This window comes from Myotis lucifugus, unplaced genomic scaffold (genome assembly GCF_000147115.1).
Source record: "Myotis lucifugus unplaced genomic scaffold, Myoluc2.0 scaffold_138, whole genome shotgun sequence".
Lineage (NCBI taxonomy): Eukaryota > Metazoa > Chordata > Mammalia > Chiroptera > Vespertilionidae > Myotis > Myotis lucifugus.
This window is the reverse complement of record NW_005871186.1, coordinates 270329-296513: the sequence shown is the minus strand read 5'-3', so window position 1 is coordinate 296513 and position 26185 is coordinate 270329. Positions and strand designations below refer to the sequence as shown.

Sequence of the window (26185 nt, the reverse complement as noted above, 5' to 3'; positions counted from 1 at the left end):
ATCTTTCTTTCTCCTTAATTTTAAGTCCTTATCACATACAAACCTCTTGTTTAATAAATAATACCATGACAACCTGACAATCCCACAGAGAAGTGATAAACATCCCAATAATGCCATGTTTGCAGGTGTGAAGAGCTGAGAGAGTGCTCCATGGCTACAATTAGATATTAAGAATTCAAACTGGAGCATGGTCTGAAAGATACAATTGTGTTTCATGGGAAAATGAAATCAATTATTTAAAAGAGGAATCAGGTGTAAGGCATATATGTCTATAATGTTCATTCAAACAAGCTTGGCCTCAGAAAAACTAACCAATGAAGGGAAGCCCAAGAGTCCTATAGTGATATACATGCACGAAAGGGTCTGCTAATCTATTTTGAGAGGAAACTAAACATAGTAGGTCAAAGGTTTTCCAGGGGACTACAACCATGTGGAAAGGGTCTCAGTATATTCACACAAATTGAGTACCATGGGTACCTATACATGAGAACAAGACAGCTCTCCTTAATTATGGGTGACTAAACAACTAATGAAGATTACTTAATTCATTTTCATCTATAAAAGGGCATTAATTAGAGCTACCATATGACCCAACAATCCCTCCTCTGGGTATCTACCTGAAAAATTTGAAAATATTTATTTGTAAAGATATATGTAACCCTATGTTCACTGGAGCAGTATTCACAGTAGCCAATATATGGAAACAACCTAAGTGTCCTTCATGGATGACTGGATAAACCAGATGTGGTACATACAGTATATGTAATGGAATATACTCAGCTATAACTAAGGATAAAATACTAACATTTGAGACAATATGGATGGATTTTGAGAGTATCATGATAAGTGAAATAAGCCAGACAGAACAGTATAAGAACCATATGATTTCACTCATATGTGGGATATAAAAGAAAGCAACAAATGAACAAACAAAACAAACTCATAGACACAGGCAAGAATATGGTGGTTACCAGAGGGGAAGAGGCTGTGTGAAGAGAGTAAAGGAGATCAACTATATGGTGACAGAAGGAGACTAGATTTTGGGTGATGAGCACACAATGCAATAAGCAGATGATGCACCAAAGAACTGTACACTTGAAACTTACATAAATATTATTGAACAATGCCACTCAAAAGGCTATTTTCTCTATGTACCACAGTATCAGATGCACTTTGTGGTAGTTCATATCTTTAAAAAGATTCTCAAAACTCTTATAAAATTCTGGTTGATTCTATTCCAACTTGCTTTTTCCCCTTTACATATGTTTCTAAGATACTAGTTATTAAACTACTAGAGATAGCCTATGTTTACACTGAAGAGATCTCCTGTAATCCTTTCTTCCCTACAACCAAATGTTCTCCATCACCCAAGTGAACTATTCAAGTCAGAGTAATTAGGGTTTTTCTTCAAAGGAAAGTGCTCTCTACGTAGCAAAATACCAAAAATATTTATTTTTAAAAAGTCATAAAACTTAATTTGCATAGGACAAGATTACCTAGGGCTTTCTTTCCAACTTCTAAAATAAATTTCGTCTGTGGAAATCTACTTTTCTGGGGTGGATTATATACTTAAAAAGAAGCTTAATGTTGCCTATGTTAAGAAAAGCCCAGCTCTCCCCCAAGAGTTACCAGCACTGAGCAGACAGAATCGAGTGTATAAGTTTACATTAAGGCTAAGGGATCATATAAAATGATGACAAACTTGGATATTATAACTTAGATAGTAGTAAAGAAATTTTAAAAAGTATGACCTCTGAGTATGACATATAGAAAGAATATAGAGAGATAGATGGATAGATAGGACAGGTAGACTTGCTAATAACTTGAAAGCAGAAATAAAAATCAAAGTAACTTGGGTCAGTACATCCAAGTCCTACAAACTAGTAGGTTCTCTGACCCAGTAGTCATGTCCTGGAAATTTACCCTAAAAAAAATAACTTAAAAGAACAAAGTTAACTTTTATTGCAGATTATTGTTATGATTAAACAGAGGTATGATGAAATAAAGTAGCATAAATGAAAAAGTCATTCAGAAATAATAAAAAATAAGCATAAAGGTGGTACAGAAATATGACGAGTAAATCATTATGCAAAATGGCTTAAATTGAAGCTATGTTGATTTTTTTTAAGACTCAGTGAGATTAATAAATTGTAACTATTTTAATATAACCAAACTATACCAATGTTGTAAAACTATAATCTATTTACTTAAGCTAAGTTGAAAATTAATATTTAAGTATTTACAGAACTTTCAGAATGTCCACAGATTAAATTTACACTCACCACTGTCAGTTAATAAAACACAGTAGTTAGAAAGTACATGTTGTAATCAGAAAACCATGTTGAAATCAGAATCGTGATCAAATAGGAAAGCCCCAAGTATTAAATGCAATCTATATATATAAAAAGCCAGCGATCATAATGGCCATAACGACTGGTCATTATGACACCCACTGTGGCCAGCAAACCAGCCGATCAGGGGGTGGGGCCAGTCGGCCAACATCGTGGCCCCTCCCCCCTGCCCCTGATTGGACTCTCCCACTCCGATTAAGAGCGGGGCCGGCTGGCCAAACGCTCCCTCCCTTCCCCCTGGCCACCCCTGCCCCCGATTAGCCTGCCCCACCATGATAGGCCCGCAGCCCCTCCCCCTGGCCGGCCCACCCCTGATTGCACCCAACCTCCTACAACCCCTCCCCCTGGCCACCCCACTCCTCATTGCACCCCCCACCCCATTTGGGGGCGGGGATGGCCGGCCCACTCCTCATTGCATCCCCCCACCCCATTTGGGGGCGGGGATGGCCGGCCCACCACCCACAGCCCCTCCCCCACCGGCCAATTGTCCCCAGGCCTCCCAACCCTAATTGGGGGTGGGGCCCACCAGCCAATTGTCCGCAGCCCCTTCCCCCAGCCGGCCTGGCCCTCATCAGGCCCCAATCAGGGCGGGCCGGCCGGCCAACTTCCCACCATTTCCTCCTCCTGACAGGCCCAGCCCCAATCTGCCCCGATTGGGGCCCAGCTGGCTGGACCTGACCTGTGCACGAATTCGTGCACTGGGCCTCTAGTTTAATATAATCTTGCAGATTACAAATATATAACACTGAGATATTAAAATGCATATAAAAAAAGAACAAATAGAAACAATACCCTTTTCAGTTGCTGTTCTTTTAAGCTTCTCACTGTCCTTGCAGGTTCAGAAATGAAGTTTTTATAGTTTTCACATATATTGATCCGAGACTGGGCTACCTGCATTGTTCCCTCGAGAAAAGATTTCCAAACAGGATACATGCTCCTAAGTTCAAAGAGGGACAGAAAAGCATTAGGTAGGGAAGAGAAAAGTTGTCTAACCTTTTTCTTACTGGTTAACACTGACAAACAGAAAGAATGTTGTCTTTATAGTTAAAAGTGTATTTATACTGGTTTATAGGAAGCACTATTTTTAGAATACATAGGTAGAAACACAGCATAATGCATTAAATGGCCTTAACAATTGGCTGTTTTGATTAATTAGTTATTCAGATTACTGGTGTAAAGTGATACAAGGATTGCAATTCCAGACAAAGCTAACACTATAAAAACCAGTCAATAATTCAGCCTGTAGGACTTTCATAGTCTCAGGGTCATCATTATGAATATCAAGTGTCATTATTTCAACAAGATATTTTCTTAATTTTATCGATGAAGTAACTGAGACTCAGATTTAGAGAATTAAATCACATAAGAATGCAGCAGTACTGAAATACAGATGAAGGTTAGGTACATTCTATTTGAACTACATCATATTACTCTCACACAAACTGATGTGGCTTGGGGGGGGCGTGGAGAACAACTGCTTATGTGCTGGAGAAATCTATTTGTCTGACAAAAGAAGTCTATGGTATCATTGCTTAACATCTATTTCTCTGTTGTAATAATGCTTAGCCAGCATCACACTGTGGCTTGGCGTCATTTCAAGCAAATCCCATTACCTTTACTTGATAAATGTGCTCAGCAATCTCTTGGGAAAGTCAAATAATTATTCACCTGTGTTTTTTTATAGCCAACTTCCTTTTCAAACCTTCTCTTCTACTTTGCTAAATGCCTTAGCCAGTTCTAGTATGACCATACACTAGCTATAAACGTATTTTATAACATATCAGAATAATGGACGGTACTTTGTTTTATAAAATGAGATACATGCACTGATAGATTACAACATTCATCTCCTGAGATTTCCTTTCCTATGTCATGTGGATTTTCTACTATAGCAATGTATAGGACCATATGCTACATAAAATGCTAACTGGGGGGGGGGCAATGGATGATCCATGAAAACAAAACAAAAATTAGCTGAGCCCCCATCGTAATTAGAACTAAAAAAAAACTTGAAACTATTTTTCAACCAAGGAAACAATTCATTTGTGTAAAAAATTAGTTTTTGTAATATGTCAAATGAATCAGTTTAGATGGAAATATTCATTTACTTAGATAGAAAATAAATAAATGAATCTTTGGAAAAAAGATTCAGTGTAGTGTGCTAGCAAAAACTATCAGCATAAAAGCACGATGGACTTAGAGAACAGCAAAATCAATTTCCTCTAAGGCCTTACTGCATGACAATCAATGCAACCTGGGTGTGAACTCACACAGGACCTCCCAAGCAGTCCAAATAACTGATTTCCTCAAAGAATCAAAAGCTCAGTACTATGTTTTATAATCCATTAATTTATATTAAAATACATTTTAAAATCCTAATAAAAATGAGAAAACATATATTTTGTTAATCTCACAAAAAAATAGGTATACTTTTAATTCATTCACACCGGATGGCTACTGTGTTGGTTGTTGTCACTTTTTAAATTTAACAATCTAAGAGAAAAGAGGTCAGTGCCCCTGACTAGTCAGGCACTGCATGTTTTAAAATTTTTTGCGGCGCATCAGTGTGCCATGGCACACCGGTTGAAAAACGCTGACCTAGGTGACTGTTGTTTATCCTTCAAATCTTGGCTTAAATGCAACTTCCTTAGGAAAGTCTTTTATGATCACCACCAAGCCGAACCACAAACTCAGTCAAGTCCCTCTCTGTTATTTGCTCACTTGTCTTGAGCATTTTTCCTTCAATTATAAACAGTGTTATGTAATTGTTTAAAGTCTGTCCTCACTATAGTGAAAATTTCATGAAGGCAGGGGTATATGTCTTTCTCACTATTATATTCCTGGACCTAGCACATGGCCTACCATTTAGAAAGATTATAATAATTATACGATGAATGAAAAAAAGAAATAAATGGATGAATATATAAATTTATTTTATAATACTGTATAATGAGGCCTATACAATAAAAAATATTCTCATTATACAGTTTAAAAGGAGATCTTTATAGAGTAACAGATCTGTAGTAGGCGATCATATTCTTAACAATGAGATACCATGAAAAGCACAGCATTCAGTTACTAGTCAGAAGACCTGGGTTCAAGTTCTAGTTTAAGCAATACAATCATATGTAACTTTTCACTTTACTTTCAGTTCCCCAACTGGCAAACAAAGCAATAACAAAAATACCTGCACAATGTAACTCACAGGGCTATTTTAACAATTAAATGCAAATGATGTGGCACACCGATTCTTTTAAATGAATAAATAGCAACAGTAGCAGAATTGTAAAAGAGAAGCACTTCTTGTTAACATAGTAGTGGTAGTTCTAAGCTAGTGGTGTTTTTCATTCTGATTGGGGAAAAATAATAATGGCTTGTAGAGTGATTTAAAATTTTTATCTTATTTCACTAGGTTTCATATAAGTAACTTTGAAGCAGAAAGAAAGGTATCAAGTATGTATGGTATTTTATTATTCTGCTCAGGTCAGGAAATGAGGCTCAAAATTACAAAAGAAAGGAGAGAAATTATTTTAAGAACCTGTCACATGCTAGTCACTACGTCATGTAGTTTACATTTATCATACCATTTAATCCTCATGTTAACTTTGTAAGATAGGCATTATAGCCATTTTGCAGGACCTTTTGCAGAGAAAAGTAATCTTGAAATGAAGTGAAGCCGAAACCGGTTTGGCTCAGTGGATAGAGCGTCGGCCTGCGGACTGAAAGGTCCCAGGTTTGGATTCCGGTCAAGGGCATGTACCTGGGTTGCGGGCACATCCCCGGTGGGAGATGTGCAGGAGGCAGCTGGTCGATGTTTCTCTCTCATCGATGTTTCTTAACTCTCTATCTTTCTCCCTTCCCTCTCTATAAAAAAATCAATAAAATATATTTAAAAAAAAAAAAAAAAAAAGAAATGATGTGAAAATTTTCTAAGGCTATCCACCTGGAAAGTGCACTCCCATGGTCATAACCTAGACTTTGCCATTGCCAACAACTACCTCTCTGCTCTAACTCCAAGTTAATTATCTATTCGCTGACCAATAACTCCTGTTTCCCCTCATTCCCTTTAGGATTTTGACTCTAACAATCACTCAACCCCATCAGAACACCCACAATCCATTTGATCTTACTCCCTTCCCACAGTCTCTCAAACCTGTCATGATCTCCTTTCTCAGCTCCTTAACCTGCCTGGCTTCATGTCCACCATTATAATTACTTCCTCATGTACACTCTTACTATCCTCGCCCCCCTTTCTTTTCATCATTATAATCCACAAGTTCCAACACTGGTTAAATCCAAAATTCTGTTCATATCATATTGATGTCTGTGCAGCAGAATGTTGCTGAGAAAACCATAATCATGCTGCTTGTTCTCACTATAAATTGACGTCAATAAATTCTACTAGCGCCTTAGTGCTACTATCCAGCAATCCTCCTCTGTTCCCCTAATCCACTTGTTATCTCACTGTTCTAGATAATTATTTTCTACCTTCTCCTCTCATCTCAAACCCAGACCCAGAAATATAGCACCACACATCAAGCAGATTCTAGAAATGCGGTCAGTTCATAATCTAAGATTAATTTATACAGTAACTGATAACAAGGAAAAAGCATGGTGTTTAATAAATAAGTATTCATCCTGGCCGATGTGGCTCAGTGGTCGAGCATCCGTCTATGAAGAAGGTCATGGTTTGATTCCCAGTGGGGGCTCATGCCTGGGGTTATGGTCTCAATCACTAGTGGCGGGTGTGCAGGGAGCAGCCGATTAATGATTCTCTCTCATCACTGATGTTTCTATCTCTCTCTCCCTTACTCTCTGAAATCAATAAAAATATATTTTAAATAAATACATAAGCAAGCGTTCAAGTATTGTTGTTATTGGTAGGAGGGGAGAGTATCCTGAGCCTAGGCAACCAGTAAGGCAGGGAGGATGACTGACTAGTTCAGCTGAGGTGTGGTATGAACTGCGATACAAATGCAGCTTGATGAGCCCAAGGGTTGGGAACCAAGGATGAAAGGAGAAATGGCAGACAAGGACAGGAAGGTCATTTGGAGCCAGGTTTCTCCATGGCTTTGAATATTTAAAAAAAATTTTTAAATTTTATTTTATCCTCTTGGGAAGGAGAAACAGAAGATTTTCAAGCAGGGGAGTAACAGTAGGCCTAGAGAGAGTGGTATTGTAGCAAATGAAACAGTGAAAGGCAACGATCAAGCAGAGAAGCAGCAACTTAACATTCTTAAAAACAACAACAACATAAGATCTAGAAAGAAGTGAAAGTTGGAGGCAGCTGACTTTTTGGTTCCCAAGATGAAGACTTAATAAAGCATATGATCATTACTAGTTTATAGGCAATATTTAGAGATAGGGATAGAGATAAAGAGTACTTAAAGCAGTCACTAGAGAACTGAGAGAACTTTAAGAAACATTTACAGAGAAAGGACTTGCTATGGTTTGAATGTTTGTAAACCCTCCCACCCTCACCTCCACAATTCATATGTGGAAATCCTAACCCCCAAAGGTGATGTTATTAGGAGATAAGGCTTTTGGGGACTGATTAGGTCATAAGGCAGATTAGTGTCCTTGTAAGAGAGACCCCACAGAGCTCCCAAACCCTTTCCCCATGTGAGGACAAACCAGAAGTTGGGAAGTCTGCAATTCAGAAAAGAAACTTCACTAGAACCCGACCATGTCTCGGACTTCCAGCCCCCAGAACTGTGAGAAATAAACTTCTGCTATTTATAAGCCACCCCATCTATGGAATTTTGTTATAGCAGCCTGGACAAAGAGAGAATGAAAACCTGTCCTCAAAGATTTAAAAAAAAGGACCAAGAAAAAGTAGTGTTCCAGAAGTTCAGTTTCTAGGCAAATGGAGGTAGTTTAATGGCATTAAATGGTGCATGTATTATCAGGCTGGCAATTTTTTTAAAAGACTTATCACATGCCCTATTGGTAAAAAATGAAAAGGAATAGGCAATTTGAAATCAAATATGAAGAAATGTAATATACGGGGGGAGGGGTGTGTGTGCAAAAATAGGTTAATAGGTTTACAGTTGTTCATATGGAAAAATAATTAACAAACAATAATACAAAATAAATCCTGTGTTTTGCATACTCACAACTGTAAACCTACTTTTGCCCCATCCCGTATATTGACACAGAGTTTATGAAGGATAATTTACAATACTAACATTTTAAATATATAAGCCCTTTGACCCAGCATTTCCCCCTCTACCAATTTACCCTATAAATACTTTCAGTCCACAAAGACGTAACTGTGTGCATACATGAGTTATCCACTGCAGCATTATTTGCAATAGTAATAAACTAAATAACCACCAACAGAGGAATGAATAACAAAACTACAATTTACTCATACTATGGCACTAGCACAGCCTGAATGTGCTGGCATAAAAAGAGGTCTAAAATCTCCTTAAGTGAGTGTATGAGCAGGGGGGAGGTTACAGAAACATCCTTTATAATAAAGAGCTAATATGCTAATTAGACCAGACAGCAAAGCGATCTTCCTGAAGGACCAGTGGGCGGGGGGCAGGACCACAAGGGCCAAGCCCCTTGTACAAATTTCGTGCATCAGTTCTGTTAAAAACAGCAAAGCTGTGTATGTTCATGTGTGCATCACACCGGAAAATATGGAAGAAAAGACCACATGCTTTTAGCAGCAATTACTCCGGGGGAGTACAAATATGAGTGGAAGAAGCTTGGGAAAAGCGGGGGCTACACTTTATACTGTTACACATGCTACAAACATGCATTTCTTGGGCAAGAATTTGTAAACTACCAATTCAAATACAAATATAAAAAAAAAAGTTAAAAGGAAAATTTTAAATGACTAGAATGAAAACTATAATAAACAAACAAAAAATTGGCAATTACCATTCTCACCCTGGATCCTGATTTCTCTCTACTGTTTTTTTCACAACGGTACAACCATCCTCTCAGTTGCCTAAGTTAAAAAACCGAGGAGTCATTCTATAGTCCTTCCTTTCTCTTTTCCCCTCTACTGCATTCTTCACCAGCAGATACTGATCAAGTGCTTTCTATACTCCAAGAGCTACTTCAGATATTGAGAAAACTACTTTATAGTTTGGTAACTACAGAAAATCTCTTATAGTTTGTCTCAAAACAAATTCGACACACACACACACACACACACACACACACACACCCTCTGCCAAATCAATTCCAAGTTCTCTAGCTTCAGTTTTCTAAGTATAACTGAAATTTCCCCCCCAAACTACTTTCTACTATAATTTCCAGGGTTCAAGTACAAGACAAGGGATTAAATTCTTGCAATTCTATTCTTTCCAAATTCTTCTTCACATCCCTCTAATCTACTTTCATACTATTACTAAGTGAGGCTGAACATGTTATTCCTCTTGTGGAAATTCTTCAATAATTCTATTATCTTCTGGGTAAAAGAAGAAACTGATATGCAAAGTCCTTCATGATGCCTATCTATGTATCCTCCCAAAACTCCTCTCACCCTCTAACCCATGTACTTCACACCACGCTGAACTGCTCACTGTTACCTAACGTTTATATTTTCTCATGCCTCCATGCTTTTAAGGATTTTTCCTGCTTAGAATTCCTTTTGCACAAACCTGGCAAACTCCTGCACATCCTTCAAAATTCAGCTCTAGAAGCCTCGTTTTCCTCTGCCGTTGCAATGCACCTATACTGCTACTGAATACTGCAACTGTTTATAGTGGCTGCCTCCTGTAAGCTCCTTCAGGACAGGCACCATTTCCTCTAGTCCAACCCTAAAATCTACTTCCACAGCTGGTGTGTAGCAGATATCTCACGTCTATCTTATGGATAAAGAATGAATGAATGAATGACTGCATGTCTAAGTAGCTGTGTGACCCTGAGTAATGCATGTAACCCAAGACTTAGTTTCCCAGTATATAAAAAGACTACATAATTTTTATGTACGTCATCGGGTTGTTTTGTAGGCACTCAAGAAAATCTCTACTTTTGTTTATTTCCCTGTTTTCCTTTATTATTCTATGTAGCAACTATATGGATCTATTACTTATAGTATCATGCTATCTTCCAAGTTATCAATCATTCCTGCAATTGTGAAGAATATTAGGGTTTCTCCCGCACTTTCAGTTTTCTAGCCCCATTAAGAAATTATCTGAGGATAAGATAATTATCTGTTGACTTCATATACACACTCAACCACACACTTTAATATGAGTTCTTAATTACTCTGGTTTCTCTGCTATTGTTTCATGGGCATTAGTCTTAACTCCAACCAGACAGCAAACTCTGAAATCTGTCTTTGACTTCTGGTTCCCACAACACTATGTCTTGAGCACAAACACCAATAAATACTTCTAAATTAATCTCAAAAAATATATTAACTTCTAAACAAAATTATAAATACTTTAAAGATATATATATATATATATATATTACTGAGGACAGAGTTTATGTTCTATTGTCATCTACCTTCTTTAAAATGTGTATGTGGGATATTGATTAGCCAATTTCTGGATACCTGTTTTTTAAATCAATCAATCAATCAATCAATCAATCTGTTTTTAAGTAACAAACAAACAAACAAACTTAGAAACTCTTTTCTCTTAAGCTCACAAAATCCCATCTTTCCAAATTTAGAATTTGTTTCAAAATAAAGAATCAGTGATCATGGTAGAGCACTACAATCTTGTTTCATTATTGTTGCAATGTGTTTCATCTATAGGTTGCTGAGGAAATAATGCCTCATTATCCTCTACTCTCTTAAATTCAATATGTGGGTATTAATTTAAAAATGTAATATTAGTCTAAGACATAAAATGATCTCTTTTATATAGATTACATATGTTGTGAAACATTAACATTTTTAATAATTTTGAAATTACATCTAAAAATAGCAGAAAAAAGAAGCAATTTTTTTTTAACTGGAGTCTACATTATCCTCTATGTGACATGGCTCTCAGTGAAACCATTTTTTAAAAACAATGGGCAAGGGTGTTGAAGGCTTGGAGCAGGGCGGAAACTAAGTAGAGGGGGACAAAGAGGGGAAAGGGGGCACATCTATAATACTCTCAACAATGAAGTCTTTAAAAATAATAAATACATAAATAAATAAAAACGGGCAAGAACTACTTAATTAAGTTACCTGTAATCATTCCGATCATCAGCTTTTATTCCAGGCCAATCTCTTTTCAGATATTGACTAGCCAACTTCTGGATACCCTGTTTAAAAAATACACATATTTTATAAAATAAGTATTGTGCCAAAAGGAGACTCTTTTCCTAAAATACAGTACTTAACAAATCCCATCTTTCCAAATATAAATTTAATTCTGAAGTAAAGAATCAATGTTGAATGGTAGAACACTGTAACTTAGTTCATTATTGTTATAGTCTTCTCATCTCCATTTTAAGGAAAACGGTGAGTATAATTATGAGAAAACTGAAAATTGATATGCTTTTTACTTCACCAGCCATTAAAACAAACTAGCTCTGGTATGTCACAGGGAATGCAGTTGTCCACCTCCATAAAGCTCTGATTACACAGCTTGACATCTCCATTTCCCGCCAGTCCTCTGCTGTGACATGTACTGCGTTTCTAAATTCCAGCAGCCAAATTTTAAGATACCAGGAAAGGTAGTAACACATTCAATTTGGAGCAAATACTCATTGGCTTATAAAATCAATGAATATTCTATACCAATACTTCTCAAGAGAGATTTTAAGGGGGGTTTACTTTTTAAATAATACCATGGCACAAACCACTTCAAATGAAAAAAAAAATTGGCTTTACAAAGAAATATACCCAATTACCGTTATCAATACAACATGAACCGGAACAAAACAGAATATTTATCTATAATAGGTATGGTGGGTATCAAGATTTGAACAGAGAAGACTATTTTGCTGGCAAGTGGGGTTAAACTACTCACTCTAAATACAGAACATATAACCTTTAGATGGGAACATACGTGGTCCTCTAACATTATACCAGGGACTGATGTAATGGATTAGAAATCATTAACTTTGGGATGCTCATCTCTATACATACAACTTTAAAAAGAATAAATAAAATGCTGAGATGAAGAACAATCACATTAATAGACGGCATACTCTAAGCAGAGGGTGCCCAAGAAAAATTAATGCTGTTCTCTCTATATGGTACCTTTTTACTAAGGTCTGCTGCCAAATCAATTTGGCTTCATTAAATCCATTGTTGAATTCTTCTGTTTACCATTTCAATAGCCAAAGGGTAGTAGGAAATGTAGAGAAGCTCCTTGAATCTCAAGTTCCTCCTGAACTTGGTAAGAGTTTGGTTTCACTATTTCTAGGAATTGTGAATATATAACTGCATATCCACAATACTACCACTTACATAACTTGTACTTTGGGGAACCCAATTACTAAGTCTTCTCTGAACATGTACAGTATTTTTTCACTTCTGCATCTTGTTCATACTGTTCTTATTTTCGGAAAACATCTTTCCACCACTCCCATTCCTACTGGCTGTATTCTCACTGTCCCTACTTTAAACTGATTTAAAAAATTTTCAAAAGCATATATGAAGATATGAGAAGTTTCATTTTATTCAATTTAATAAAATGAAATTTTATTAAAACAGAGTAGATTATCATTCTTTCTGCATTTGCTAGCTTGAATTCTTTTTAAAGAACTATCTCTCATCGAAAAATTTGGTTATCTCAGAGTAAAGGCAAGATAAGTATTTGATTGTCCAGTTTTGGTCCTAAGGTGAACAATGAATTTTTAAAGTAACATTATGAACTCATATATTTTGAGTAAAAGATGTGTTTCAATTTATTGCAGTCGCTATTTTTCTCATGCGCTAATTGCTACATCTGTGGTCAGTGGGAGTCCCCTCAAGTTGGCTCCCATATCATGACCCCACCAGACTCTGATAGTTTGCTTTATAGTTCTTATTATAGATCTTCAGTTAAGCTAGTTTTCCAAAGAATTCTGAGTCCTTTCAGAGAGAAACCACATTTAAAGACCACAATCTAGGCCAGTGGTTCTCAACCTTCTGGCCCTTTAAGTACAGTTCCTCATGTTGTGACCCAACCATAAAATTATTTTCGTTGCTACTTCATAACTGTTGCTACTGTAATGAATCGTAATGTAAATATCTGATATGCAGGATGGTCTTAGGCGACCCCTGGGAAAGAGTCGTTCGACTGCCAAAGGGGTCGCGACCTACAGGTTGAGAACCGCTGATCTAGGCACTTCCTTATCCTTTGGGTCTGACTTTGTACTTTTCCCTAAGAGGCCTTTTCTAATCACTGTATACAAAGTAGCTCACCTTTCAGCCAGTTACTTTCTCTCATACCCCCCTAATCACTTATAATCCTTATTACACTGTTACTGTCTGGTTTAAATCAACATTATATATTAATGATGCTCAGGCAAACATAAAAACACATTATATGTCTACTGCACCAGTTTTTGTCTGTTTACTGACTATAAACTTCATCAGGTAGGAATCTTGTCTTTTTTTTCAAAAAAATCACTATGTCTCTAGGGTACAGCAGCAAAGAGCCTAACATGTAGTAGTTGGCAATAATATTCACTGACTGCATGAATAAATGCCACCTACATTATTTTATTTCTAATGTATAATGCCCAAACTCCTTTTGTGTTTTTGCCATTCTCAGAAATATTTGGATCAAAATTTCCCTGGAAAAAAAAAAAGTCCCTGGATCCTAATTTTCATATGCTCAAAGGGGGTGGGGCTGGGGGGCAGGGAACTACATCAGATTTCTAAGCTTATGACCAGGTAGTTTTAATATAATAAATAATTTCCTTAGTAAAATTACAGTCAAATTTGACCTTCTCCACTATTGGAAGAAAACACGCATGTACACTAAAGAGCAATGAAAAAACACACACAGAAGTTTGCTCCATACTTAGCACTACACATTAAATTTTGTGAAGGTTTAAATGAGTCAAGTTCCCTGAATTCAAAGAATTCATAACATGTCAACAGATGTAAGAAGCAGATAAGGTAAACTGGGAGGCAATACATAGGTTACTGACAAATAAATGGCAATATGGGATATAAGTACACAGATGAAGAAAAGATCACCTGAAATTTACTTAACAAAGTACATCTAAATGATATGATAGTGACTTTTTCAGTTTAATCACTGCTAAAGTTGTCAGAGAATACTTAATACAGAATATGAGATATAACACGAGGACTGAATTATATAAAACAAATGAACTTAACAAGCATTTCAAAACATTTATTCCTCTGAATTCTGTGAGGCTTTGTTATAACCACAGAGAAATTTGACACTAAGAGTATACAGAATTTGACTTAAGATCACATAACTAGTTAAATTTGAATTAGAATCCCTAGTTATTCTAAATCTTTTGCTACCTGTCCCCCAAACCCCACCATTTTAGCTTGGATTTTATCTAATTCTTTAAAGAATTCTTAAATTACTTTAACTTATCTTTTTTGTGCATTATAAGTCACAACAGCAAAGTCTAGAGCTCTCCACCACAAAGTTGAACTGTATTAAACTGAATGAGCCCTTCAGAGATGAGATGAGGGATTCATGAAATAGACAAACAGTGAGACCTTTAGATGAAAGACTTTATTCAAGTGAGTTCACAGAGGCAGGAATCAGGACTGCTGTGTGCTTCATGCAGCTGTTCAAGATCTCATCTGCATGGACGCTCAAGAAACACTCCGTGGCCATTATAGGAAAAGTCCTAAATAACATTTCATGCCTCAGAAAGCATTCATACTTAACTGGTTTCCTTTTTATGTTATGCTTAAAGCTACATCTTATAAATAAAAGGTTTATTTATATAGAAATAAAATCTACCCCAATTAAGTGTCTAAGGAAAATAAAGGTATGACTGTTTTAAAAAGTGGTTTGTTTGTTTTTTAAATCACTCCCCCAGCCCACAACATTACTCCTTAAAACTGGTGCACTAGACATATAATATGTATTTATGTTCACTTGAGCATCACGATATATAATGTTGATTTGATTTCCAAATACAGTTTACTCTGGAGCAGTGGTTTCCATAAAAAGTTACTATCAATATACTCTTTGGAACATCCAATAACATCCCATTCCAACTTTTTAAAAGCCATCAGTGTCTGATGTAAGACTTGCTTTGTTTTATCTCTCAATATTGCTCTAACAAGTGAAGCAACACAAAAAAGCCACTATTCAGTAGACACTAGGAAATGGACTGATGGCTTAACCTTTTGACCATTTACAACAGCAAATGGAGCAGGAGGGTGCTCCATGGCTCCCATACAGGTTATTCTGAATCTATTTCTTCTCAACATACAGATGGCTCCACAAAATTATAGGAAACCATGTTATCTATATACTATAACTTTCTGTCATGAAATTGCCGACATTATGCAAATTACATTTAAAAATTAACAAATCTACTGCATAAGTTGGATACTTCTCATACTGATGTAAATTATACAATGATTGCCTTTATTATTAAGTTACTTTAATAGTAATAGAGAACTTCACCCCCACCCTTGAGGAAACTTACAAAATATTTTTTATTGTCCTATTTTTCACTCCTCCTGCTTGTTTTTTAGTGATATCCTCAATTAGAAGACTACTGAGTGAGAAGACCCTGGGAAGAGGGTGGCGTAAGAAGCACCAGGAATTTATGTCCTAAGCCAGACTCAGTGGCAGAATTTGTCTCATATAACTATTTTGGAACTCTGATGAAGTTCATTTTGGCCTGTCACTGTTTTTCGCTCAAAAGTAGTTACCTCCCATTTCCCAGCCCAGTGGCAGGCAACACTTGTTCCTGGAGCAGCCTATATGTAGGGTGAGCAATAAAGGCCCTGTCCTCCAAATATTTGGGATCTGCACCTTGATTGCTGATTCTGATCAAGGAAATGGAGACAGAGAGGTGGGCAGCCATTGTAGCACCCCTATTTGCCACTGAAGAAAAGTAAACAGAGCCTAAGGAACCTTTGGGACACGATCAAATGAACCAACACACACACTGAGGGGAGTACTAGAAGGAGAAGAGGGGAGGTACAGAGAGATTCAAGAAATAGTGATAGAAATGTCCCCAATTTGACAAAAGATCATATAAAAAGCCAAGAAACTCAATGAATTCCAAGTAGGATGAACCCAGAGACCTACAGTGAGACACATTATAATCCCAGTGTCAAAAGCTAAGGACAAAGAGAAATTCTTGAAAGCAGTAAGAAAGAAGCAAATTGCCATACAAGGTCTTGCCAATAAAATTATCAGCAGATTTCTCAACAGAAACTGGGAGGGCAGAAGACAGTGGGTCCAGATATTCAAAGTGCCAAAAGAAAGAAAGTGCCTATTAAGAATACTATATCCAGCAAAACTATCCTTCAAAAGTGAGGGAGAAATTAACTGACATGATTGCTAATGGTCTAATGATGAAAAAGATAAAAAAGGAGACAACAAAAATGATCCTTTGGATTTTGACTTTATATAACTGGATGGATGATGGTATCTCCCCCAGGGATAAATATACTGGTAGGCTATATAATTACAGAAAGCGTTGTTGGATTATAATACAAACAATACCAGGTTTAGCAGAAGTATAACAGAAAAAGCCACTATTGCTCCTAACGTGAGATATGTCAGGAAATCTAGGTAAATTTAAGTACATTAAAACCAGATCTGAAAGAACAAATTGGAATTTGATCAACTGAAAAATGAAGAGGGGCTTGGCATAACTCAGGTAAAAAAACAAAACTGGTGATGTAAAAAATAGTAGGGGAAATGTGGGAGATGGGTTGGTGGAGTAAATTTTTACTTGTGAGCATCCAACATGTTCTTTGAAACTTACACTGATACACAGTGAATTCTTTTTTTAGTACCCAGGAGATATCTACTCTCAAAGCAGCTTTACACAACGTTATTCTCTTTAAGAAAGATTCTCAATGTCTTTCTTTTCCTCATTTTAAAATAAAAGCACCATTAATATAATAATGCTTATAATAGAATCATAAAAATACATTAAAAAAGATATTTCCTTGGAACTGGGATGTATCATCTTGAGTTAATTCACTACGCTTACACAAAACACATAGCGTCACCTTCAAGATACATAAGAGACATAAAAGTCACCTGCCTGAAATATGGTTAGTTCTCCACTGAATATTATGACAATTTCATAAGAGAAAGTATGTGTATAAATCCTGTTGGACTTTAACAGAAAGGAAATGTTAAATGTTCAGTTTCGATAATGCTGTTGCCAATATGGGTATATAACTTGGAAGTTTGTTTAAAAGGTATACTCCCTTTAGGAGGCACAAGGTCAATCTACCTGATGCCAGTTATTTAATCATTTTCTAGTTTACTTCAGTGATCCGCGCCCCTCCCCCAGTCTTGTTTTCTCCTATACAGTCCCTCCATTTATTCCCAAAGAAATTTACATGCAAGCTTTAATTAAGAGAAAATGCTACTAATTAAAAGGCACTGACTTAGCTTACCTCTATTATTTCGATAGTTTTTACCTCACTTTTCCATTTTTCAGATCTAGATTGTTTAACCAAGAAATGATGGTTACACTTTTATGAATGTTTTTCCTTTCCCCCACATTTTGTAAATTTTTCTTTCCAAACTGCCAGAAGATATTAGTAAGAAAAAGCAACATTTTTTCACTGTGTGTTACAGTCATCTTCTAATAAAGATTAATATTACTTGTTAGCAAAACTGACTTTGGCAGAATTAATTTTACAATATTTAAACATTATCAGCTGGAAAACAAATTATGGCTTATCAAATTTTAGAGCAAAATGTATGTGACTTTAGCTTATTTAGAACATTAAGAAGTCACTATACATCATAAAATTTGTAATTTAAAAAAATTTTTTTTGTTAAAGTCATATTTCAAGGCTTAGATGAATTGATACCTATTTGTATGACATGTACACCTCTCTGACATGAAGGTTTTAATTGGGGGAGAGGGGAAACAACCTCGTTGCTGTTGCTTTTAACAGTAAGAAAATTGTCAGATTAGTCAGCATGACTGAACTGCCCACTTGATCTCAAAGACAGCTGTAAAAGCAGTTCCTTCTTCAAAGCAGAACTGGAATGTATCAAATCAGCAAGCAAACAATTTCATGTGCTTGACCTTTAGTCATCTCAAAATAGTTTACTTTAGAGAATATCATTTGCAAATCAACTTAATCAGATGAAAACTGCTGCACAGTGCAACACACAAAGGCAAACAAATAGAGTGCTGTCAAAAACCCCTTCATGTATATATGATCATTTTGTACACCCCCAATAGTGTGAACAACCTACTGCAGATACCACTGAGTAGATCATGGGTGTTGGTCTCAGACATGACGTGTATTATATATGTGAACTTGGGCAGTTTATTTAATCTCACCTTTTGTCTAATCATCTGTAAAATAAGGATAATACTTTTGTAGGTGAATAGATAAACCGCAGCACATCCAGACAATGGAATATTCTTCAGCACTAAAGAGAAAGGAGCTATCAAGTCATAAGAAGACATGGAGGAAAATTAAGCACATTTTACTGTGTGAAAGAAGCTGATCTGAAAGGCTACATAATGTGCAATTCCAAAAAAGGCAAAACTGTGGGGACAGGAAAAGCATCAGTGGTTTCCAGGGGTTAGGTGGGGAGAAAGAAACAAATGGGGGAGCACAGAAGATTTTTAAGGCAGTGAACCTATTCTGTGTGATACAACAATGCTGGGCACATGTTATACATTTACCAAAACTCACAGAATGTACAACATCAAAAGTCACCCCAATGGACTACATCAAAATAAAAAGCTTCTGCATAGCAAAAACCAAAACAAACAAACAAGCAAACCAAAAAAAAATCAACAAAACAAAAAGGGAGCCCACTGTATGGAAACCCATATTTGACAATGATACATCTAATAAAGGGTTAATATCCAAAATATGTAAGGAACTCATACAACTTAACAAAAGGAAGACAAACAATCCAATTAAAAAATGGGCAAAGGACCTAAATAGACACTTCTCCAAAGTGGACATACAGAAGGCCAAGAGACATATGAAAAAATGCTCAAAGTCACTGATCATCAGAGAGATGCAAATTAAAACGACAATGAGGTATCACCTCACACCTGTCAGAATGGCTACCATCAACAAATAAACAAATGATAAATGCTGGCGAGAATGTGGAGAAAAAGGAACCCTAGTACACTGCTGGTGGGAATGCAGACTGGTGCAGCCATTATAAAAAAAAAGTATGAAGTTTCCTCAAAAAATGAAATATGGAACTCCCATCTGACCTAGTGACACCACTTCTAGGAATATATCCTAAGAATCCCAAAACACCAATCAGAAAGAATGTAATCACTGCTGTGTTCATTGCACCACAATTTAAAATAGCTACTAGTAAGATCTGGAAACAGCCCAAGTGCCCATCAGTAGATGAATGGATAAAAAACCTGTGGTACATTTATACCATGGAAAACTATGCACCAGTAAAAAAGAAGAATCTCTTACCCTTTGAGACAGCATGGAGGGACCTGAGAGTATCATGCTGAGTGATATAAGTCAGTCAGAGAAAGATAAGTATCACATGATCTCACTCATATGTGGAATCTAAGTTACAAAATAAACTGATGAACGAACATGGAAGCATGGAACAGGGTGCAGAATCTCAGAGGGAAGGCAGGGGAGGGTGGTGGTGGGGAGGGAGGAAACATCTTGTATGCATATATGCATAACCCATGAACATAGACATAAAATAGTGAAGGCCTGGGGGGGGGGTGGGGGGAGCAGGCTGGAGGGGGTCAATGGGGGGGAAAAGGGGGACATATGTAATACTTTCAACAATAAAAAATTATTTTTAAAAAAGTTACCCCAATGTTGGTTTTGAGTGACAATGATGTGTCGATGTATATTCATTGGCTGTAACAAATGTATCACTCTGGTGTAGGTTGATAGTGGGGGAGGCTGTGCATGTGTGGGGACAGAGGATATATGGGAACTCTGTACTTTCTGCTCAAAATTACTGTAAAATTAAAACTGCTAAAAATTAAAGTAAATTTAAAAAGTACAATACTATTTATCTCAAAAGATAGTTATGATAATCAAAGAAAATTAAATATACACAGCACCAGATATGTATACTACAGGTACTAAATGTCTCCTAGCAGTATTCAATCTTTCATTCATTAATATATATTTAATGAGAACTAAGAGAAGTGATCATTGTCACTACCATGTATATTTCCCCCCAAAGTAACTCTGGTAATTTTTAAAAACGTTACTAATTCACTGACCACTTATTTGATATTGAGGTTTTCTTATATAGTATGATTACAGGGTCTCTCAATTACAAGTTAATTCTAACATGAAAAATTCAATTCAGTTGGTCATTATGTACAAGAAATACCAACACCATCACATGTAAGTTTTTAAAAAACTGAGAAATTTCCCATCACAGGCTGAATGTCGTTGATTAACAAAATTAGTTAATTATTAGGACAAAAACTTCCTAAATGAGTAATGAGGCTAATTATCAAGGTAATAATTATTCATTTATTTCAAGACCATAGAAATTTCTTTTCCTTTGCTAATTTTAAAATTTTAATTATTTATTCCACATAAGTCAAATGGACTCCTAGAAAACAGACAACATTTCATTTATAATTTATAGGAGGATGACTACAAATCATTTTGAAGTTTCTTTTTAAATTCTCACATTCCTAATTAATATTCATGAGGATAATTTCACAAAAGCAGATACAAAACTATGCCAGAGGGGACATGGAAATATATTGTTGTGCCAGTGGAATAGGCAGAAAATTTCTCTCTCCCCAAAATGGAAGATTTAAGTTCAACACAAATATTTCCTAAATAGTTTTATAATATTTAATCAAATTATTCATTACTCAGAAATAACACTGGAGAAACAGATAATAATGTTGCACAAAGGCCGAGTTCATTTGTTCTGGACAGGTGGCCAGTCTGTAGCTCTGTGTCAGCAGCCCAAACCCGCCCACAATAGCCCTAAAGACGATTATGCAAATACCAGCCAGCCCAGCTATTTTCCCAGGAACAGGAGAAGGGCTCCTAGAAGCTATAATTGTTCCGCAGTCATGTGGAAAAACAAGCAGGTTTTTTTTTTCCTTTTTCTTTTTTTTCTGGAAGCAGAGTGTTTTCATTAAGGGCACAACTACAATATGTGTGAGATATACAAACGCACACATACACATACAAACACATCAGGAAAAGACCTGGAGGAACCCTAAGTGTATATTTACTAAATGAAAGAAGGCTACATACCAGGGTGGGGTGGGAGTATTGTTAGTCTGTGCATGTATGTGTGTTAGTGTTTGAGGTACACAGGATGCCTCCCCCAAAGTATATGTACTAACAGCTGATAGCGCAATTTTAAAAATGAAATGTATTTTCATAAACACCACCTTTATAATTACTCAAAGTGTGTGTGCCCATTTTTGGAGGACAGCCTGTATTTCTCAAACACCATACACAGCTTATCCCATGCTCTCCCCACGTTCTCCTTGCTAGGTGGCTCTGCCTTCTCCACAACACCAAGTCTTCTGTGATGATTACACCTATCCCCGCCAATAAGACAGATACAGTAATGCACTGACTTTGAGCACTGTATGAAACAAATATTCTCTGGCTAAGCTGACGTAAAAACCATTCTTACTCCATATACGTAATGCATTTTTCCTTTTCATCCGGGGAAAAACAGGCTGAAGATAGAAACCCATCACATTTGAAGTGCAACAGTGACGAGGAACGCTGTTCCCTAGCATTTATTAATTAATGCCATCTCATCAAAGTTTTTGTTTTTGATTTTAATAAAAGTCATCAGAATCCTTACTTTCTAAATAGCATTTTTTTAAGTTACCCACTCTAAAACCTGATTTACAATTCTCTCTGGAATTAGTTATTTCAAATATTATTGCTGTTGGATTTTTGATTCTACAAGATTCAAAACCAGTATTTTTTCCCTTTCTCTTATCTATCTTGTCCTACTCACCCCATAATCCTCTCCTCTATAAAATAAACGGACATTACCTGCTTTATTTAGTAAGAAGCTAAGATGTTACTTCTTCATGTATGGGATGTAATAGTTTCTAGAAATCATGTTATACTATTTAAGGGAGGATTTTTCTCAAATGCTTATAAACAGAAATTATTATATGCTTCATAGATGTCAAATATATTATTTTAAAATAAGATATTACCAATTTTTAAATGTTTAACTAAGAATACATGTACTGTTAAGGTTAAACCAATCATAAGTAGATAACTTCTTTCACCTCACTAGCATTACAGATATGAGATTTTAGTTAATATAAAAACTCCACTGTCTATGACACAAATTCATACCCAAAACTTTTTAAAAATGACTTAGCACCCCTATGTTCATAGCAGCACAATTTCCCATAGCTAAGATTTGGAAACAGCCTAAGTGCCCATCAGCAGATGAGTGGATTAGAAAACTGTGGTACAACTACACAATGGAATACTACACTGCTGTAAAAAAAAAAAAAAGAATTCTTACCAGTTGCAACAGCATGGATGGAACTGGAGAGCATTATGCTAAGTGAAATAAGCCAGTCAGAGAAAGATAAATATCACATGATCTCACTCATTTGTGAAATATAATGAACAAACAACATAAACTGATGAACAAAAATAGACCAGAGACATAGAAGCATCGAATAGGCTGTCCAACCTATGAGGGAAGGCGGGGGGTGAGGGGGTAAGAGATCAACCAAAGGACTGTATGCATGCATATGAGCATAACCAATGGACACAGATAATAGGGGGGTGAGGACATGTGCTGGGGGTTGGGGGTGGTCGGGCAAAGGTCAATGGGGAAAAAGGGAGACTCATGTAATACTTTAAACAATAAAGAATTTAAATTAAAAAAATTTACATGAGACTCAATCATACTGCCATTAAAGATAATAATTTTAAATATTCACACGAGAAAACTCCAGGCCACATATGGCTTCACCATAAAAACTTCCTAACAATGAAGAAACTTAGAGAAATTCTTTAAGAAGGGGAAAGAGAATATTCTCAACTCATTTTATAAAGCCTTGATATAAAAATTCGAGAAGAAAAAATATCAGAAGAAAAATTACAGTCTTCACTCATGAACAAATGGCATCCAACAATATATAAAAAAGATAAAACATCAAGACTAAGTGAGCTTCACCCCAAGAATGCAAACTTGACTTAGCATTGGAAAAATCAATTAATATTATTTGCCACAAATTGAAAGTTAATCATATAACTGTCTCAATAGATAAAACAACTGATAAATCCAAAATTCACTCATGATAAAAATTCTTAGCAAACTAAGAATAGATGGGAATACCATAAGCTGATATTACCACCTTCATTCAACACTGTACTGGAGGCCCTTCACAGTGAGATAAAGCTAGAAAAATAAATAAAAAGGTGCAGGCAGTCCTCACTTGCCTAAATTTCAGCTACTTACAGTTTAGTTAAATTACCACTCCTCCAACAACACAGTTTGAATTTTAGTTACTCATATATTAAACTTGAGTAACTACATAAAGTACAGACTTGACTGCTAGCTCTTTGGTCCACAAATCACTGCAAATTACAGATGTGTATCATGATCAGTGACCAATCACTTCACTTCTTTCAAAGTCTGTCAGTGATTCATCACTGTGCATCTGCTATTCAGTTCACACACAGACAGTAAAGGTGTAACTGTGTTGTCTCTTTGTCTTACAGTGATACTCACATGACAGGTTAGAAAAATGTATAATCAAAAGAGGGAGTTAGCCAACAAAGATGAAACTGCAGCAAAGAAACAAAGTGATAACGTTGGAGGGAAATTCTAACCAGATGTAAATGTAGCTATAGAAGAAATAGCTGACTATGGGAATGTTGGTACCACTGCCATTAGAGACTGTATCCAGGAAGTCAGAGGGTGAAGATATCAACATAAATGAAAAAGGTGAGTGTGATGAAAAGGATGGATTTATCCCAGATGAATGCTGGTGGCAAAAAAAAAAATCACATTATAGAAACTCTCAGAAATATTTGATGACATTGAAAGTGCAAAGGATAAAGTTGGAAACTGATATTTTATTGGAGAGAATCGAAGATGGCGGCATAGGTAAACACCGGAGATTGCCGCCGTAAACAACCACTTCAAAAATACAACTAAAAGTCGGAACGGACATCAACCAGAACCACAGGAAGGCTGGCTGAGGAGAGACTCTTCAACTAGAAGCAAAAACAACAGCATTCCGACGCTCAGAGGAGGCGTAGTGTGGAAAATTTAAAGGTACGGTGGTGAGGTGGTGTGCGCGCAAAGCGGGCTGGCGGCTGAGGGCTCGGTTGTCGTTTTCAATCAGGAGTGAGTCTCAGACTCTGGGCTACAGATCCGGGCGAGTCTCTAGGGACCCAGACTCAAACGGGAGAAGTGGGACTGTCTGGCTACGGCCCCTCCGAGGTTTGCAGCGGTTGATGGGACAGAGAGGCAGAGCCCATGGGGACGGACTGAGAGCAGTCATAGCGGCTCCCTCCCCCCGCCCTGTTGAGCCCGCCCCGCCCAAGCCCTGCGCACAGCCATTTGCCGATCGCCTCAGGCAAAGGCTGGATTAGCGCCTCCCCAGAAGACAGACGTTTTCCGCACAGCTGATTCCTACAGCCAGTCGGCCTGGTGGTCAAATCCCTCTAGTGTTAACTACAACAATTAAGGCTTGGCTAGAACAAGACTGCGCACAGAGACCACAAGGGGGTGCACCAAGAAAGCATAAAAGATGCGGAGACAAAAAAACATGACAGAAATGGAGGATATGGAGCTAAGAATCGCAATTTTGAGGGCTTGCCATAAATTTGTGCAGAGCCTCACGAAAACTAATGAGACCCTCGATGCTACGATAAAGAAATTAGAAAGTAAGCATACACGGACTGAAATAAAGAATATTATACCCAATAGCAGACCAGAAGAGCTCAAGAATCAAACCAAAGATTCGACAAAAAACACCCAATTGGAAAAGCAAAATGAAAAAAGAATCCGAAAGTGTGAAGATAGTGTAAGGAGCCTCTGGGACAGCTTTAAGCGGACTAATATCAGAATTATTGGAGTGCCAGAAGATGAGAGACAGCAAGATATTGAAAACCTATTTCAAGAAATAATGGCAGAAAACTTCCCCCACCTGGAGAAAGAAATGGACTTACAGGTTCAAGAAGCGCAGAGAACCCCAAACAAAAGGAATCCAAAGAGGACCACACCAAGACACATCATCATTAAAATGCCAAGAGCAAAAGACAAAGAGAAAATCTTAAAAGCAGCAAGAGAAAGAGGCTCAATTACCTACAAGGGAATACCCATACGACTGTCAGCTGATTTCTCAACAGAAACTTTGCAGGCCAGAAGGGAATGGCAAGAAATATTCAAAGTGCTGAATACCAAGAACCTACAACCAAGATTACTTTATCCAGCAAAGCTATCATTCAGAATTGAAGGTCAGATAAAGAGCTTCACAGATAAGGAAAAGCTAAAGGAGTTCACCACCGCCGAACCAGTATTATATGAAATGCTGAAAGGTATCCTTTAAGAAGAGGAAGAAGAAGAAAAAGGTAAAGATACAAATTATGAACAACAAATATGCATCTATCAACAAATGAATCTAAGAATCAAGTGAATAAATAACCTGATGTACAGAATGAACTGGTGATTATAATAGAATCAGGGACATAGAAAGGGAATGGACTGACTATTCTTGGGGGGGAAAGGGGTGTGGGAGATGCCGGAAGTGACTGGACAAAAATCATGCACCTATGGATGAGG

At 36.8% G+C, this 26185-nt stretch overlaps 1 protein-coding gene across 2 annotated transcripts in view; it reads right to left on the bottom strand.

Moving 5' to 3' along the window:
* Nucleotides 1-26185, bottom strand: part of FCHSD2 (FCH and double SH3 domains 2) — a 165180-nt gene that overhangs the window by 87407 nt on the left and 51588 nt on the right. For both annotated transcript variants that reach the window (XM_006094478.3, XM_023758754.1), the window contains 2 exons: nt 11497-11573; nt 3144-3288 (listed from right to left, as the gene is read on the bottom strand). In XM_006094478.3, the coding sequence (XP_006094540.1) occupies nt 3144-3288; nt 11497-11573 (222 nt within the window). The remainder of the gene's footprint in view (nt 1-3143; nt 3289-11496; nt 11574-26185) is intronic.